This window comes from Paroedura picta, chromosome 2 (genome assembly GCF_049243985.1).
Source record: "Paroedura picta isolate Pp20150507F chromosome 2, Ppicta_v3.0, whole genome shotgun sequence".
Lineage (NCBI taxonomy): Eukaryota > Metazoa > Chordata > Lepidosauria > Squamata > Gekkonidae > Paroedura > Paroedura picta.
In genome coordinates this window covers 54,663,632-54,683,725 of record NC_135370.1, presented here as the reverse complement: position 1 = coordinate 54,683,725, position 20,094 = coordinate 54,663,632, and the positions used below count along the sequence as shown (strand labels likewise).

Genomic DNA, 20,094 nt, shown 5'->3' with positions numbered 1-20,094 from the left:
CTGCACCACTGCCTGAGCTCATTCTGCCAGCTCCCTCGGAGGAAGAAGTGGAGGAGCTGGAGCAAAGCAGCAGGGTGCTGCTTAGGGAGGCAAGTCCCGATAGGGAGCCACAACCAGGTCCCAGCCAGACAAGCACCATGCCCTCTGCACCAGCATGACCTCAGCCTGCAGCAACACCCCTGAGCAGCCCAGACTCATCTCCAGAGCGCAGGAGGGAATGCAGGAGGACAAAGTTGGCAACATGCAGGCAAAGTGCTCGGCTTAGACTACAGCAACAGGCTAGGTTGGGCTCAGGTGGGGCACATTCATTGGAGGAAGGCTGAGTGCCAGGTGCAACCACTTGGTGTGACAGCTCAGCTTGCTCTTAAGCACAGCTGAAGTGCTTCCCAGTGTGGCTGTTGACTGGCTAACCTGCTGAATTCTACAACAGTGCCATGACTATATTGTAAAAATCTGAAAAAGTACCAACACAGGTGAAAGTGGCAAGGTCAAAGACAAACTCATTGCTATTGAAGAACAAGAGTTGTTTTTTATACCTCACATTTGTCTACCATAAGGAGTCTCAAAGTGGCTTACAACCACTTTTCCTTCTTCTCCTTACTAGGAATGGGCACAAACCAGGAACATGTTGTTTGGTTCATGGTTCTTAGCATTTTGTGAATCACAGACCATCATGAACTTTTTTACATTAGATGAGCTGGTTGATGGTAAAATTTCATTTTTCTGACCCAGATACAGAACTTTACACTTATCTTTATTAAATTGCATCTTGTTCTCATTTGCCCATTTTTCCATTGTGTTCAGATCTTGTTGAACTCTGTTTCTATCTTCTGGAGTATTTGCCAGTCCTCCCAATTTGGTGTCATCTGCAATCTTGATGAGTAGTCCCTCCACCCCCTCATCTAGATCATTAATAAATATGTTAAAACGTACCAGACCGAGCACCTAGCCCTGAGGTACCCCGCTACTCACCTCTCTCCAGTCTGATGAAACACCATTGACAACAACTCTTTGAGTTTGGTTCTCTAACCAATTTCCTATCCACCTATCGATCTGGAAATCCAGATTGCAGTCCTTCAATTTATCCATCAGAACATCATGGGGAACCTTATCAAAAGCTTTACTAAAATCCTCATGAGCCACCTCTGACAGCACACAGCAGAAACCAGAAACCAGAATTCAATAGGTTTCCCGCCTGATTGGGTCAGGGTAGTTTTACAACACCACTTCAGGGGCACTGAGGTCACAGACAGAAGGGGACTCTGGTCTGCTTCAATGCCTCAGCCCACTCAAGTCTCAGCTGCTCACCACAGCCACAGGGGTGATCCACGCTGCACAACAGGATTTCTAAGAGATGGGGCTCTTCTCTGATTCCAGGTATGTTAATACTTTGGTGGGGGTGGGGGTGGGGGTGGGGGTGGGGGTGGGGGTGGGGGATCCTACATCCTGGTGGTGGTGAGCCAATTTGGGAAAGGAGTCCAGATAAAAGAGTCACCCGTGGTAGCTGTTGGAGAGAGAGACAGGGGTCTGTTTGAAATTATTGTTGCATATCTTTGATTTTAAGTTGTTCTGTCATGTCTGCAATTAGATCCATGCCAGTTCTCACCAGGCAGCTCGGGCTCAAATTAGTTTTCGATTGCTGTTGTTGTCTTGTTAGTGGCATTGGTATCTTCTATAATGGGTGATTCGTAAGGTCTTCCTGACTGTAAACCATGGGCTTATAATTGGCAGTTTACCACTGACAACTAGTAATAATGCTTCTCCCTGGTTGGACTCTTGGAGGCAGAGGCACCAGGCTGTGGCTTCCCCTCACCCCCAGCCTTTTCTACCCATTGTTCCCTCTGACCACACCTGCCAGTCCGTTGCCTCCACACATCTTTGCATAGCTCATACTTTCATTGCACAGGCTCTACATTTTATTCAGGGGTCACAAATACAGGCCAGCCTGTACTCTCGTTCCTTGCAGAGAGGATGCAAATTGGTAGTGATACCCACCTATAACTTCTTTATCAAGGCCCTGACCTGTGGGAGAACAGGCATGCCCTCAGGAGTTCAATGCAGTGTGCAAATCTTCTTCAGGAACACCTCTGAAATGTTTGAGTGCTGAGTTTCCCACCTCCCAGTGCAAAAATAGAACCATCCACTTTACACAATATTCTATCATGCAATCATGGTGAAAGTGGAGTTCCAGTGAGTGGGTAAGTCCAGAATGATTAAGTTTTCAGGCTCCCCCTTCTCTTGTGCAGCAAACAGGTTGGCTTGATGCTGCATGAGAAGTGAGCAGTGAGGCACCACTAGTCTCTAGCAAGACCTGTATATCTAGGGTGGGTTCCAAGATCACTGCAGATGGGGACTGCAGCAAAGAAATTTGAAGACGCTTGCGCCTGGGGAGAAAATCTATGGCAAATGTAGACAGCATCCTAAAAAGCAGAGACATCACCCTGCCAACGAAAGTGCGTCTAGTCAAGGCTATGGTCTTCCCAGTTGCAATGTATGGCTGTGAAAGTTGAACCATAAGGGAGGCCAAGCGTCAAAGAATTGAGGCTTTTGAACTCTGGTGCTGGAGAAGACTCTTGCGAGTCCCTTGGACTGCAAGGCGAACAAACCGGTCAGTCCTAGAGGAGATCAGCCCTGACTGCTCCTTAGAAGGCCAGATCCTGAAGATGAAACTCAAATACTTTGGCCACCTCATGAGAAGGAAGGACTCCCTGGAGAAGAGCCTTATGCTGGGAGCGATTGAGGGCAAAAGAAGAAGGGGATGACAAAGAATGAGGTGGCTGGATGGAGTCACTGAAGCAGTTGGTGTGAACTTAAATGGACTCCGGGGAATGGTAGAGGACAGGAAGGCCTGGAGGATCATTTTCCATAGGGTCATGATGGGTCGGACACGCCTTCACAACTAACAACAACAAATAATAGACCAAACACCATCAGACACTCAATATCATATCCAATGTTGCTCCCCCAAGACAATTTAAAGCTACCAAATAGCATTTTCTACTAAAACAAATGGGACAGCTACAACAGAAAGCACAACGTATTAACAATGGAGACAAAACATGGAAGCACTGTTAGCTTGATAAATATTTTCCATGTCTCTTCTGTTCTAGGCTAATACATTGTCCCTACCTGCATCTGTTTCAATCATTGTTTTTATACAATACATAAACGTTCTGCAAGCATCAATGACAAATACATGGCAGAAATAAATTTCTGACACCTTGCCATGATGAAAAAAGTACAGTTCTGCCTCTACCAAAAGATCACTGTTCATGTATCCTGTACACTAACATAAGCATGACTAAGAAAACAATTGTCAAATTTAAGAACCTGAGTGATGTGTCACTTAAAAGAATGCCAGATAGATGTCATGCTGATAGTAATAGAAGCTCTTCTAAGGGTGAAGCATTGACAGAGTTGTCAAGTCCCAAAACCTATGCTTGTGAGGAAATCCAGGTGTGAAGAGATTAACATCTGTGATGCTGAATTTTCATGATGCCGGTAAGGAACTGCTACTTTAGGAACACATATTTTAACAGTACATTATTGGGTAGGAAGATTTTGTAACCTGTTCATTTTATTGTTACCCATCTTGGATCCCAGTTACCTGGGTGAAAGGTGGGATAATAAATATCTTATACCAGTAAAATTATTTAACTTGTCATACAAGTTATAGGTGGGAAAAAATTGAAACATATTTCTTACTTTCAACATATCATCCATGGATATAATGTCATCCAGCAAACATTATTTTAATCTGATTTCCATTACAACAAGTGGAATGAAATTTCCTCATGATAAACTGAAATCCCATTTATGTCAGTAGCAATAGTTGCAACAAACTGTAGCTAGAACAATCACTCCTCACAGTCTTTGGTTGTTGTTCATCCTGTTGCTTTCAAAGATTAAAGCAATGTTTAAAAAATCTGTGTTACTAATCTTCAAACACTGTTTACTGCGAATACATAAAATATTGTTTTCAATACCTTGCTGCTTGTGAGGATCATAAATTTGCAGACCAAACAGGGGTGATTTTTCACTTCTTAGAAGCATTACATTTCTAGTTGCCAAATCCAGTTGGAAAATAGAGCCATTCATATAATCTGTCCAGAAAATATAATTCCTGTGATGTGACAGTCCAAATGGATGGTTTAATTCTTTTCCGCTGTAAATCACCTGTAATTAAGTGACATATTTAACTAGCTGTTAAATATCATTTAACCATTAAAAGGTTTAGAATTCACCCAGCAAATGATGGGTGGGGGAAATATTTTCGTTACTGCATAATGAGGATTTAATTCCGTTTGTTAAATACCAAATAACAGATATTTCAAGCACCACTAAATGACTAAGGCGATTTTTATATCATTATCTATCTTTTATATCTTAAGGCCTTCTCCATCCGTTAATAAGATTACTGATTACAGCAATAGATCTAGCATTCACATATGATGGATTCCATCACCTTTTCTTTAAGGGTCAATATAATGTAATGAATTTCTTCCAAAGTTATGAAGCTTACAACTCCGATCCTAAGATTTCTTTCCTTTTGCATCCCTCTTTGTTCATTGCTGAGGTGCTTCTCTAAGCAGAGCATGTTCCTCTTGTGCTAGGTACAATTATGCTCACTGAAAGACACTGGTCTTGTGAAAGTAGAAACGAAGCCATAGATTCAAGCCTGTAACTTTTCTCCATAGGTGGAAGCACATGTGTATTGCTAGCGTCTCTAGCATCTTCTATCATAGAATAAACCATGACTTGATAGGATTGTACGTATTCCCTCTCTTAACTGTTGACTCCAATATGTGCAATTATTTCTTCACACAGGTCCTAAAATCATAGGAATAAATTTTCTAGGGATCAGAAAGGGCTATATGAATGGAGAGAGGTATAGGCTTGTGCGCTTCGGCCACCGAAGCAGCCTTTCATGCCTGAAGAGACTAATTCCGTGGCGCAGGGGGGAGGGGCAGTGCTGGTGGCGGTGCGCAACTTGGCACCTGCACACAAGCACAGAGCTGTGCGTCTGTGTCCCTGTGCCAACTGGCGAGCTGGCACCACCCCTCCCCGCCGCACCATGGCACTGGCCGCTTCGGGCATGAATGGCCACTTCAGCAGCCAAAGCGCACAACAGAGGAACTCCACACATCTTCTTTTGATGCAGCACTGGACACAAGTTCATAATTGGCTCAAGGTCACCTGGTGTGCCATATAGTAGAGTTGGAGTTTAAACCTGGTTCTCCTGAGTCATAACTTCACATTCCAGTCACTATATCACCCTGACTGGTGGGCCTGCATTCTAGTGTCAAGTTGTAAGGATACTTTTCAGTTCAGATATAAAATGTTCTAGCTACCCCATTAGCAGTATCTTTGTGATATGTATGGCTGCATGATGTTTGTTTATCAGTCACTGTTTACAGGCCTTATATGCTAAAGTCCCACATATTTGCTTTTACTTGAAACAGTCCTCATTTTTGTTCGGTTTTTTCCTCTACGTGTATGCATGGTGGAGAAACAGGATATGACTGTACTACAAAATGTCTGTGGCACACAGTTGTAATGTCAATGTATGCAAATACTACAAAATAAGTCTTAAACCTAAGTATGTTAAGCTTGCCACCATATATGTAAAACACAATTCAGTTACTAACACATGAGATGCACATAGCAAAATCTATCTGATCTACTCTCTTTAAAGAAACCAAAATAACAATACCCCCCCCCCCCATTCCTACTAAAAGGCCAGCTAAAATTATTTCTGTGTACTTTATTCTGGGAATATACAGATGGTCAACAAATAAAGCATCTTTGAAGGAAAAAATATGTAGAACTATATAAATTCAAAGTGGTTATATAGTTCATTGAAAGAAAAGTCAGAGGGCAACACAGCAGTAAATTTTCTTTTACCTTTCTGTCAGTTCCATTCAAAAATATTCTTTCAATATGATCATAATAAGCATCACACCAGTATAATACATCGTTACGATAGTCCAGAGTTAATCCATTTGGCCACAACATCTTTGATGTGACAAAAATCTGCCGGCTGTGGCCATTCATCCATGCCTTCTCAATTCTTCCCACACTATCATCTATTTCATCTTCTTCCCAGTCTGTCCAATACATCCAGCTATGAAATGATAAATAGAAGCATTCATTTATTATTAGAACCCTGCAATTTAGATTTCAAAATATTTACTACACAAAGGTCAAAATAATTTTATTTTTCTAGCTTGATTAAACCTTCCAAATTCAGTTTTCTTTCTTCCAAGAGACAATAATGAAATGACAGAGGTGGGGACAAGGTGGGGAGGAATGACTTCTATGTGCTTTCAAAGCTTCTCAGCACAGAAAAGATAATGAATTACAATATTAAAAAGTGGACCCACCACCATAAGCTCCATTAACAAGCTGCTCAGTTCTTATTCAATCACAGAAAATATTGAATGACCCCTCCCCGCAACAAACACACAAACAGCTGGCAGATTCTGTCACAAAGAGTAGAACTGAATGTTACGGTATTGCTTAATATAAACTTTTCTTTTTAATACAAAATGAACTGAAACTCTGAACAGCACTCAAATTCCTCATGGGAATATTTTATTCCCTTAAAATGGTTGATTAAGGACATCCCTTCGAGGATAGTTTGCTTGTTAATGTGGAACATGTACCCCCTGAAACAGATGTGACTACGGATGTGATGTTTGTTTGGGCTTTTTGGCCAGGGAAATTGCAGGCTGTTTTGGAGTACCCTTTGGAATTCATTCTAAACATATTCTTAAATTGTAAAAAAAAATGTTTGGACTCCCTTATTTAATATGCATATGGCTTTTTATTTAATACAAGGACCAATAAGCATTTAATTTCAATAAATGGGAAATATTTCAAAGTGCATGCATGTAATCCTTAATTATAGAGTTTCCAACCTCAAGGGTAGGCCTGGAGATCTGAAATTACAACTGATCTCTGTTGTTGTTGTTAGGTGCGAAGTCGTGTCCGACCCATCGCGACCCCACGGACAATGATCCTCCAGGCCTTCCTGCCCTCTACTATTCCTCGAAGTCCATTTAAGTTTGCACCGACTGATCTCTAGAAGACAAAAAAATCAGCTCCTCTTGATTGCATGTGTCTCCATCAACCAGTGGGGGGATTTACCAGCACTGGTAGGAGGCTATGTATTCCCTCACTGGTTCATGTTTCTTTGACCAGGATTGTTGATGAGTTATTTTTTATCAGGAAAAATTTTTTCACAGTCAGAGTAGTTCAGCAGTGGAATAGGCTGTCTAAGGAGGTGGTGAGTTCCCCCTCACTGGCAGTCTTCAAGCAAAGGTTGGATACACACTTTTCTTGAATGCTTTAGGATGCTTTGGGCTGATCCTGCACTGAGCAGGGGGTTGGACTAGATAGCCTGTATGGCCCCTTCCAACTCTATGATTCTATGATTCTATTACATGGCTTTCTTATAATAACTTCAGATGTCTTGAAAACATATAGTCTAAATTCTTGAACACCATGTTTCTGGTTCCTCATTTTGTTCCTAATGTGGCTTCACCTCTTGAGTCAGGCTTAGGTTTTGTTTATGAAAGATGTGCTTGAATATACGGGATTAGGTATATTTGAATTTTTTATTTAATCATACTATTAAAAGCCACAGCTTCACCATACTGAGTGTTAACACTGCAATCAGAATCTAAAATAAGCCAATTAATCTTAGATTTGATTATCATACTAGAGGCTGGAATTTAAGACAATAAAGGCCAAATGAACTTCTTCCTAGTTTCACTTCTCAATGGACAGTCAGATACAATATGTACTATGACCTCAATTTTTCCTGCAGGGCATAAGCAAAGTCTTTAAGAATAGGGAATCCTTGAATAACACCCAGTTAACACCGTGGATGGTAAAGCATTCATTCAGGCTATCATACAGGTTTGTATCCTTTGGGGCTTTCTTGGTATTTATGCTGAAAATGTAGTCCTAGTGCAATCAGAGAACAAACAGGTTGGACACAAAAATATACTATTATGATCCAGTTCTAAAATATAGTCCTTGATTATTTTGTAAAGCTCATTAATGGGTGAACTGGTAAGTACATCCATTAGCAAATTCACAGTAGGCAACTGAGAATCCATGAGATTTTCCCCTGCTGATGTAAATGAATATTTACAAATAAGTGGCAAGAATCCAGAACCCATTTCAGATTTAAGAGTCCTGGCATGATACTTTAAGACACTAATCTATGCTGTTGCCTCAAAAGAGATTTGGCCCAGGTCAGTTCATAAGACAATTCCTGTAACACATTTGGGAACACCAGTAATGGAATGCAGAAAATGTAACAATGGCCTATCAAATTTCTGTAATCCCTACAATCCCTATGGACCTAAATAGGTGTACTATCCAGCTTAATGTAACCTATTTTGCCACTCAGGCTGCAATGGCTGCCTGATTATACTGTTTACCATTTGTCTAGAAAAATTGTGGCATGACTCCTGCTGATTGAGTAGCCAATCTAATGGAACGTGCAATATGAAAATGTGAAGCTATATGAACATGACTTTGGACCCCCAGATAATGATATTAAGAGACCTGTTCTATTGGTTTTCTGTCTTATGTCCAATGATAAAGATGTTGAACAGATGGAAATATCAAAATCTTTGTTTGAGCATAATTGATAGAAAGTTTCTCCTCCTGATAGTACTTAGAATAAATCTTAAGAATCTTACTGAGACAAATAATCAATCTTGACAAGAGAGCTGTATTAATTACATATAATGAAACTAGTATACTTTGATTATTTAAAGTGAGAGAAATTTAACTTTCATCTCAAAGGTGTTTCTTAATTTGTGTATTTATTTATTTATTTTTTGTAGAATTTTGAAATGTTTGTATTTTGGTACGTTGTGACCCACCAAATCCCTTTAAGAAATACAAGATAGAAATATTATATTTAATTAATTAAAGAGTTTCATTTTATTAAAAACACAATCATGAAATATATATCCTTATCATGGTGCCTATATATATTTGTGAAACTGGCCTTGGGGAGGCGTGCTTTGGAATTTACTGTTTTTTCAGTGTTTTTTTCTTTTATTTGAGGGCCAGCATTGTTTGCCTTTTCTTCTTGGGGTTGTGTTTCTTTTAAAACTTGATTTTTAAGTCCTTTCTTTCAGTTTTCAGTTTTACAGTTCTTTTTTTCAGTGTTTTGTTCTGGGGGGCACTGTAGCCACCACTTTGGTAGCTGTTGTACTTGCAGAAGTAGGTTGCAAAATTTGAGTACTATTGTTCTGCTCTGGTTTTCTGGCCTGGGGGGCACGGTTTGGTTCTCCTGCCAGAGCTGTTCTCACAGAGCAGTTCTGTCAGTACTCTCTCAGGGTGTCTGGCATCGTGAGGAAGGGAAGGCAATTGTAAGCCACTTCGAGACTCCTTTGGTTAGTGAAAAGCGGGGTACAAAAACCAGCAGCTATTCATCCTCTTGACTTTTCTGTATTTGTTGGAAGGGAAGCTGGATGGGAAAGCCTATGATGATTGAGCATGGATTAAGCGCTTAGGTCACCCTGTAAATTAACCAGTAGCCTGCTGCATTTCCCACCCTTGTCTTATATGCGAGTCAATAAGTTTGCCCAGATTTTGTGGTAAAATTAAGTGCCTCAGCTTATATGCGGGTCTGTTTATATGCAAGTATATACAGTATATGTAAAAGATATAGCTTATTAATTCTAACTGCTTGTTTGAAATAGTTGCTAAAGTCTGAAAGAAAGAAAAAAAAATCACAAGTCTACCAGGTCTCTTGTAATAATATTCCTGAAGCAGACTATTATATTTGCCTCTTTGCTCTTGTTCATCCATTCTGCTACATTCCATGTTAGTATTTTAACATTGTTTTATTGTTTTAGATATGATATTATTTTAGATATGATTTTGGCTATGAGAATAAATCAGAAATATTGTCTGGGGGATTTTATTGTTGTGCCTGCTCTTCAAACCATCTTATTTGGTTCTACTTGAGTGTCTGACTTTGTCTCTCTTCTTCCGTCAGTCAATAGGGATTATAATGTCAGCAGTGGCACATCTGATCTCACAGTCTAAGGCTTGGTATTTAATCCTTTGATTGGCATTATCCATGGTGGAACTTTACTATCAAGAGAGGACCCCTCCTTGGCCATGCCTTCGCTATCAATGTGGCCAGTACCAGTGTTTCTCATAAAAATAAATAAATTAAGTTTATATTTGAGGTGTCAAGAAAACAAAACAAAACAAAACAGAAACTTTGGCTCAGACTGCAAAATATGTCTAAATGAGACCAATAGTTCATTCTCTGTTTGTTCTATTTGCTGATGACCTTTAAGAAAACTCTTTATATTCCCATATAGAGCGTAATTGGTATGTTTCTCTGTTACTGTATTCCACATTATATTTTGGCAAGGGGGGAGGAATTCACTCTTTTGCCGTGCCTCTGAATAATTTCCCTGATGTAAGTCTGGTGTTTTAGATGCTTGCAAGGTGATCAGGCTTCTTCGAATGCAATAGAGGCAAAATCTGTGTTTGCTTGTATGAACTAACAGGAAATATTCCATGAATATTCAGGTAGAGTACATGTGACATAATTCAATGAGGAATTGAGGCAGCAAATACTGATAATTACTATGAGTATAAAAATCAAATCCTTACTACAGGTCTCCTAATATTTTGGAAAGCAACCTGGGAGTGAAGCGCTGACCGGGACACTATGCGGTATCTGGACTTTGCTTCTGCCCCCACATGAGCCAATCCGGATGGGCCCAACAAATCTGGGTGTGACCGTATTGGGCTGGCCCCTGGAGTGCCCGCCTCCAGAGCCCGCCCCAATCCGGATGAGCCCAGCAAAGCTGTCCATGACCAGAGACAGCGAGAACAATGTACATGGATGCATCCCCAGGTACATGTGCAGAGCTGGCCATGCGATGCCGGGTCTGCGTGCTCGCATTGGAGAAGTCTGCAGTGTCTTGGAGCCCACAGTACCCGTATCTTCGAGCATGGCAGTGGTGCTGGCTGGAGCGTGTGGCCTGCCGCTTCAGGGCCTCCATGGTGAAGTAACGGCAAGGCAGTACTCTGCAGCGGCAAAAGTGCCTGTATCAGCTCCTCATCGTGCCCATCTGCACCGGCTCACCGCGCCTTAGCCCCCCCATGCTCCAACACAATAGCACGGCACCTTACAAGGTACCACACCATGGATGCATACCCCCAGGTATGTCCACGGAGGTGGCCATTCGATGCAGGGTCTGGTCTGCATGCTCGTGTCGGGGAACTCTTTTGTGCTACCTGTCTTGGCTATTCGCCGTACCTGCCTGCACTGGCTCGACGTGCCTCAGCCCCTGCAGCCCTTGTGCTCCAGCACGACTGCACGGCGCCCTAAAAGGTGCCGCGGAATCCCCCCACCCAACCCCCGCACCTTCCAATGCCTATTTACCTCCACCCTGCATTCTCCGCTTCTCTAAATAGTGTGACACCCTGCTGCACCTCCGATGCTCCCCCGCCCCCACTAGCGCCCGCTGCATTTAAAAATACAGCTGACTTAACGGCTAGTAAATAAAGTAATTTGTGTACAAAACTCTTTGTTTGTTTTTTGCCAATGACTTTGGGAACCAGTGAATCCTCCTAGAATTAAAAGGAGAGATTGTAAATACAACTCTGTATGGATCCAGGGAAAATTTAGGTTTGTTAGATACATTTACCAGTTCATCACCCTTAATTAATACATTTATCTTTGAGTAATTCTTGTGAGGCCCATTCTCTTTATTATGCATCAAAATTATTTGGGAAGAACGTTCAACCAGTTGACATTATGTTACTTAAGTTGTCAATAATTAATCAAATCTGACTGGCCAATATGGTTAAATCTACTGATTGATATTTTATGTGTTTTTTACATTTCTATTAATAATCTTTTCCAAATTTACAATACCAGTTTTAAAACTTTTTAAAACTTTATTATCAGGTGCTGATATGTCCTTCTTCAGTTCTGCAATCCAAGTCACAATTAGGGGGGAAGCATGGGCAAAATGATCATCTAAATTGCTCTATTAATAGGTTGACAGCATTCTCTCTACTTTCTGATATTTAATCAAGAATCAAAATATAGTATCGGTTGGTAGAATTAAAATATAGTATCAACTCATGTTAAAATATAAGACCATACAAATTCTCTAATTTATTATTAATGTGTGTGTTAAAAATAAACAACTAATTAGCTAATTAAACCTATCCCTTACAAGGATCAGAAAACAAATGACATAGCGAAATGAGTAAAGAACGTCCTTATCATAATCCTCCGTTCTCAGTTTCCCAAGTCACACAGTTCTTGACTAAGCTTGTGAGGACCCCAGCAACTGCATTTTGCACCAGCTGCAATTTCCGGTTCAGAGACAAGGGAAGACCTGCCTAGAGTGAGTTACAGAAGTCTAATCTGGAAGTGATAATTGCATGGATCACCAGATGGTCTGAGGACAGGTATGACACTAGTAGCCTAGCTTGGCACAGATGGAAAAACACCACTTGGGCTACTTTCATTATCTGAGCTTCAATAGCTAAGGATGAGATGAAATACAAAGAGTGTAAATATCAACGGTATAAAACACTGCCTCCTATAACTCTTATACTCCAGGAACTAATGGGGAACTTATAAGTTAAAATAAATACTAAATACTTAAGTGAAATAGGGGGGGGGGGGACATTCTGCAAAGCACAGAGAAAATACAACTTAAGAAATCCTATTGTCTTTCCATCCCTTACACATCTATCTAGATAAGAATAAAAGACTAGGAAGACAAACTGCCAGCAAAAAGAGCCAGAAAGGAGAGGGGAAAAATAGAGATAATAAGTAAAATAAATAAAAAGCGCCGTATGGATAGTACAGTACCATCTTGCTCTCTCCAAGCCTGAACTGGAAAACCATTAGGAAAAGCTTATCCCCTCTCCAATGAGACTTTTGTCTTTGACATTAATAGATGCCTTTAAGTCAAAATGGAAAAGACTTCCATCATAAAAAAATTACTGACTTCTCTGTATTATCCCAGCCGTTTAATAGCCCTTGGACACTCTAAAGCCAAATCCATAATTAAGCAAAGGATTTGGGATATTGAATTACAACATCATTTTAAGTCTTGCAACAAAAATTTGTTTCTTTAGGGACAAGAAATTCATGCCTTCTAACTATCTGGGTAATTTTCTAATTCCCAAATTTACAAAAGCCTGATTTAATGTCCTACCTTTTGCACTCTTAGAAAGGAAATTTTATGATGTACCATACCAGAAACATATATGCCCTTGCAAAAGTGGGGAAGTTGAAACTGGCATGTTTTATTGCATTGCCCTTTTTATCGTGTTCCTAGACATAATTTAATTATTTCCATTCTTAAAAAAAAAAATCTAGGTAGATCAGAGGAATCATATATTTTCTTTCTCCTCTTGGTCCATGAGTCTTGTATAGCAGATAATGTGGCCAGATTCTTTGTAGTTACTACAGTCTGGATTAATTTACTAAATTATGTATTATACTAGGGGCAAAGCCCGTTGTCTCCAAGAATACAACGGGCGCTAGAGCTTGGCAGTGGGAAGAGGAAGGGGAGGAGTTGTCCAGTCTGTAAGGGCATGGGGTTGTCATGTGTGTTGTGTGGGAGGTTGTGGTGGCATGGTGGCAAATGAGGCCATGGGGGTGGAGATATGGGTGTCAAGAACCTGTGGTGTGGAATGTTCGTTGATTGTGGGAGAGGACTGACTTTTGGGAATTGTGGCATAGTGGTTACAGATGAGCTTTCCAGAGCCATGTCCTCAGATATGTGAAGGGAAAATCAGACTGGAGACTCTTCTTAGGGGAAGATTACATGGCAACCAATTCCCCCCAGTTCTGCATTTCCCTTCTTGTGTGAATTAGGCCACATTCAAGAAAATGCCCCTCTGCCCTAATACACATGGGGTAGTCACAGTACACAGGTATCCACCCTGTTCCTTCTGTATCCCATATTTTCACTGTTGGTAAAATGTTATGTGCCCACATGCTTCTTTCATGGTTGCTCCTTAGAAGAACGGATTTTTGTACCCTATTGCTTACTACCCAAAGGAGTCTCAAAGTGGTTTACAAACACCTTTTCCATTTGTCTCTCCACAATAGTCAACCTGTGAGGTATGTAGGGTTGTGAGAGATCTGAGAGAACTGGGAATGGGCTGCAGTGACCCAGCAGGCCTCAGGTGTCTCAAAGCATTTTCCAATCGTCTTCCCCTTCTCTCCCCATAGCAGACTCCCCATGAGGGAGGTGGGGTACCGAGCCTCACAGGGAAGCTGGCAACCCTAAGAGGAAGACTGTCTGTGCACAGCAGTCTTGACCTTAATAAGGTTTTTAATACTGTTTTTTTTATTTGCCAGGCCAAGGTTATTTGCCAGATACTATTTCAGTTACTATGTGTCTCCAGACATTTACTTGTTCTCTATTTAGTTTCAGGCTGTAAATATTTATTTAGATCTTCCTGCACTTTCTAGACTCACAGGACTGATGCTGGTCTGCCTGTCTGCGCCCCAGAATACAAACAGTTGCTGATAAGGACTGGCCATAACCCATAGGCCAGGAGGGACACACCTGCACCACTCCCTACCAACTGCAGGCAAAAATGGCTCCTTTGAAGTCTAGACACTGAGGCATTGTACGATTTTGAAGTCCCACCTCCAAACCTCCAGGAATATTTCCAACCCAGGGGTAGCCAACCTACAGGTATGGCCTGGAGAGCTCCTGGAATTACAGCTCACCTGCAGAGTATAAAGATGAGCTCCCCAGGCAGAAAGGGCTACTTTGGACAGGGTTGTGGTAGAGAAGAAACATTTAAGGCTTCCCACACAGGTTGTTGTTGAATTGAAATACTTGAGGCCTACTGCACAGGGTTGTTGTGCAGATGAAACAGGAGACAAAAGAGCCAGCTTCCTCTGCAGAATAACGTTGTGCAGTGGCCTCAAATCTGCAGAGACTTGCAAAGAAGAAAGACACATGGCTTGGCTGTGTCTAACCCCCGGCCAGAGCAGTATTTTAAGTGAGAAGGGGCTTTTCTGTGGCCTCCCTGTCAGGCAACTGTTTGGCAGAAGGGGAAAGTCCCCCCCCTCAAAAGGAAGGCCCTTAGGCTCCCTAGTGTTGCTCTTGGAAATACCTCCGTCCCCTCAGTCAGGGCCTGTCAGAGGCTCCTTCGCAGCAGGCCTGAAGGGGGGGAGGGGGAGCACTCTGCAGCCTCCTGCCAGCTCTGTCAGGGTTCTGAGGCAATTTGCAGTTGGACATGGCAGTTAGGACAGCCTTGGGGCGAAAAGGGCTGGCCCAGCCTCTGTTCTCATCCCCCTTGGCAACCCTACTGACCTCCTCTCCCTTTGGTGGTCAGGAGCAGACTGGCAGCCAGACTGGGCTGGATGAATGGAATTTTGGTCTGTCCTGGTGAGGGGCCAATAGGAAGGCACTTTGCGTGCCTCCCCATTGGCTGCTTGGCCCTGGATGGACACTCGGAGGGCCCAATCAGGAGCCGCTTTGCGGCTCCTGATTGGGCCCTCTGAGTTTTTATCCTGGACAGGGCCCGCCCTAACTCCTCCCCAGGTGGCCTTACTCTTTTATTTAATAGGACCCTGTCCTATTTAAAGATTAAAAATTATTTAACTGTTTTTCAGATAACATTAAATGCTAATGTATTTACTGTTGTGCTTCTCTTTGGCCTTAATAAGCCACTTGTTCATTCCTTCACTCATTCATTTATCCATTCATTCATACGTGACGTTGTGTAGTGCTAACCATCTTGCAAATAAAAGAAAGTGGCTTCAAGTTCACATCTGAAGGCGCACTTAGTGAAAAAATCATGTCAGATGCCTAGAACAGGAATAAATACCCAGATCAATATGCTCTTTACTCTTCTCAACAGCACCATGAATCAATAGCACTTGCAAACATTTATTTGACTTGTTAAAAGGCCATTGCTTAAAAATAGTCTTCTTTGCTTTCAGTTAACGGCTGTCACATCTCAAAACAGGCGCAGCATCAGAGGCATGCATACTCACCAGTACAATTTATCCTTGCTAGTTAAAATATAATCATATACAGATAGTATATATATATACACACTATGTTCTATTATTAATTATATATATATGTGTGTGTGTGTGTATGTATATATATATAGATAGATAGATAGATAGATAGATAGATAAAGATATATATATATATAGAATAAAGGTATATTGCTGAAAATGGCGGGAGTAATTGTCAGATGCTGGATACTCCCAGAGTAATCCTGAGGGTGGCGGCTGAATTAAGAATAGGGAGTCAACTGACCCCTGTGCCAGCATCACTTGTTTTTGTTTTGTTTATTTGTTGTTGTTTTTGCTGGTATAAGGGTTTTTATTCTGACACAGGACATCTGTGCAAATGTTCAGTTCTTGCCACCCCTCCCTCCAATGTTTGCATTAATTGTAAGCTGAACAACTGGCAACTCATTTCCAAACCATCTCTAGTGATGGAAATTCCTAGCTCTGCAGATATCGATGCCCCTTCCCCTATTCAGGCAAGCAAACTATAGTGAAAACCAGAATGGGTACCCTGGGAAGGGTACCCTTGGCCAGACCCTTGGAGGCACAGTGCTACATGGACTTGTTCCATTGCCATTTACACTCCCTTCAAAGGATTCAAGGGCTGTAGCAGATGGGCCACCCTAGTCTCAACCAAGTTCTGAACCTGGTCACTTGGTGCTAGTAGATACAGCTGAGAAGTGGGGAATTCTGTCCCTTTGATGAATCTGTGGGCATAGATCCCATCCTGCCCATCTTTCCCTCTGTTTGGATGGCAATTGAGTATGAGCAGCTGGAGAACTGTTGTGAATGGCAGGAAGCCCTATAGCTGCTGGGCACATGAAGGAGCTTCTTGCTGTAATGAGGGATACTGGTGAGTGACAGGGGTACATTGAGAGGATGTTGGGTGACCTCTCAGAGTCTCTTTGGGGTACCCCATCTGGCCAGAAGTGAATAGCGTGGCAATGTCACATCCAGTGTCTGCTGTCACTCTCTGATAACCTGGGTGCTCTGTGTGAGAAAAGCCACCATGGAATGCCTACAGAGCTGACAGGTGATTCCCCCCTCCACACTAACAGGTCACTGGGACTTATAATGGGAGCTGATCACTTTAAGGGAAAGTATGCAGTAGAGGAGGAACATCACTCCTGAGGCTGACCCCTCTCTGCCCCCTGTCAGTAATGAACACCTCCTGAGCTCATGGCTCCTGTTAGTCTTACCTGCTCTGTATCACACTGCCTCTGACTCACAACAATGCCTGTATAAAACACTGTAGTGGGATCACCATGTACATCATATCAGCATTATCTGACAACACTGTTGGGGTACCTTTTTCCCATCTAACTATCAACTTAGGGGAGGTGACTAGTGGTGCTGCAGCTACACCATGGTCCGCCACTGCAGCACAAACACAACAAATATTTCTCTGTCTGGTAAGTAGATCAGAATTCTAGTTCAGTAATATTATCCTTATACTTGATTATAAAAGTGAGATGTGATATCCTTTTCCAGATAAAATAGTATAATACCTTTGAGGGTCCAAGTCTACGTGAACGGAATTCACGGAACTCATGGGCAGGAAAATTTCACAAACATGATTACCATGGTCAGTTTGATACTGATGCAACTCCTATTGCTATTATATGAATCTTACTGGGTTTCCTGCATATAATGTGCAAGCGCAAACATGAATAACTCCGTGGGGTCATTTTACCAGGGTAGTCATGTATATTTTGAAAGTAAGTTATTTTACATTATTGATAGCCTTTTATACTGAAAATTTATTGGGATTAGCTATATATTATGTTGAATCTAAATGCTTAGAACAGAGAAAGATTTGTTATGCTCAGCAGCAGATAGGCCATTATGATTACCGGAACTTTTCCTGTTGGGATGATGGAGTCCCTGCCCTCCTAAGCTGGGACAGACAAGTAGCAGAAGGGTAGCATAGGGTGGCAACATATAAGCCACTCACTACCATTTTGCCATTGAGTGGGCCCAATCCAGCCGGAGGGACAGACCAGGCAGGCAGAATATTCCTTCCTTCTAATGGTGTGCCCTCCCAGTCCATCCTTGATTATGTTGCAGACCAAAACCCGGGGATAGTTACATCCAAGGAATGTGCAATATGTACAGGTGTTTGGCTTCAGAATTAAATTTAAGGATAGTGTTGTACACCATGAAGACTAAGAAACTAGAGGATCCTGGCCAGAGCATCACACACCCTAATCTTGTGAGACATCATGATTAAAGGGGCATATTTGTCATGTGTACATCACTAGAACTGATTGTGAGACATAGTATGTCAAGGTCCCTTCAAAGTAAAAAGGCCATTTTTGATTCAGAATTTAAAAGGAAAGTGTGGTTGAAAAAATTAGGCTTCCCATCCAGAATAAGTATAGCGTTCACACTCTGCAGTCTGTCTGTCTGTCTATCTATCACCCTTCCCATCAAAAACAATAAAGATGACCAATGGAGTCAGGCATATATTTGTTATACTCTAATATGAAGAAGGGAGTATGGGAATACATGAACTCTACAGGGAGAAACTGCCTACCAAATTAAGGGCTTGGAGGTGCAGGTTATCAGTGTTATTGAAAACAGTGGCTGTTAAATAGCCCCCCATCATTGTTGGGTCCATGGGTGGCAATATAGATTATCCATGGAATCAAACGTATATTTGCCAAAGGATTGCAGTAGATGTTGTAACATCAACTAATAATTACCACTTCGATGACACGGAGAATCTAACAAGACTGTGACTAACCTAAGGTCACCCAGCTGACTGCATGTGGAGAAGAAAGGAATCAATCCCAGCTCTCCAGATTTAAGCCGCTGCTCTTAACCACTACACCACATAGGCTCTCTTTGCTTTTGGAACAAAAGGTACTTGGATTCATAGCTTGTTTCAACTTAGTCTGTCAGTCACCTAAACTAGAGAAGCTATGCCACAGTGAATTGTCTTCCTAACAAGTATGGTTTTCTTTCATGAAAGCTGATAACACAGTTATGTGTGCAGCTGAGATGGTAAAACAATTGCTTCTATTCATATTCTGAGCTCCCAGAGAGAATAGCACAAAGACACAAGATGCCACACATCACTGAAGTTTGCACCTTGAACATGTGCAAATATCAATATAGCTAAATAAATACTTATTAATGAGGCAATTGAGAAGGTTGAAGAGTGCCTGGTTATTTTCAAAGAACTGTGATGAATATGGTTTTGATTAGTATTGGGGATTAAAGGATAAACAGCTGAATAACATTATATGATTGCTTTTCTCCAATTTATCCTATTAGAGAGAAATATGTATGGTTCCTCATGAGACCACAGTCACATATTGTGATTATGCTGTGCGTATCCTCAGAGAGCACTGAATCTTTAACCAATATAATTTTTTGTAAATGTTTGGGAATAAAGCGTACAACCACCTATCACATAATACTGGGAATAAATACTTCTATCTGCACTTCCATCAATTACAGATGGAAACAGAATTAAGCTCTCTTAAACCATTTGAAATGGAACCTGCATCGACTGTGACTAAACAGTGCAAGAATGAGATGTAGTGTTTTGATCTATACAGACATTCAAAACAAGAAACATTTTAATAAAACAACAGAAATGTTCTTACCCATTAACTGGATCCACGACAATTCCTCGAGGGTGAGACATGTCTCCTTCTAACAGAGTTTTCCGACTTTGAGACGCTTTCTCTAACCTGGCAACATTAATTGTTTTCCTGTAGCCATCATTTGTCCAAAAAAGATTATTTCCAATCCAGTCTACTGCTATGCCTTCCACGTTATCAAGGTCTGTATTTAAAAAATCCATATTAGTATATATAATTCATGCATTAACTCTTGTATAAAATTCTTATTGAATTAGTGAATTTCCTATGGAACAAACATAGTTAATCAGATCAGATACATTTCTACTGTGATTGTGTGTATTTTCCCCAGTATATTCATCTCCAAAACTACATAGTCATGTTTGCATATCTCCACTGCATATCTCCACATTGCCCCCTGTGCCATTC

The 20,094-nt window shown here is 41.4% G+C and overlaps 1 protein-coding gene across 6 annotated transcripts in view; it reads right to left on the bottom strand.

Annotated features, from left to right (window-relative positions):
• LRP1B (LDL receptor related protein 1B) overlaps positions 1-20,094 on the bottom strand; it is a 1,129,178-nt gene that overhangs the window by 312,585 nt on the left and 796,499 nt on the right. For all 6 annotated transcript variants that reach the window (XR_013228123.1, XM_077320173.1, XM_077320175.1 and 3 more), the window contains exons 12-14: positions 19,690-19,870; positions 5,905-6,124; positions 3,987-4,176 (exon numbers count right to left, since the gene is read on the bottom strand). Coding sequence is in view for 5 of the 6 variants with exons in the window: in XM_077320173.1 (XP_077176288.1) it covers positions 3,987-4,176; positions 5,905-6,124; positions 19,690-19,870 (591 nt within the window). In the remaining variant the exon portion in view is untranslated. The remainder of the gene's footprint in view (positions 1-3,986; positions 4,177-5,904; positions 6,125-19,689; positions 19,871-20,094) is intronic.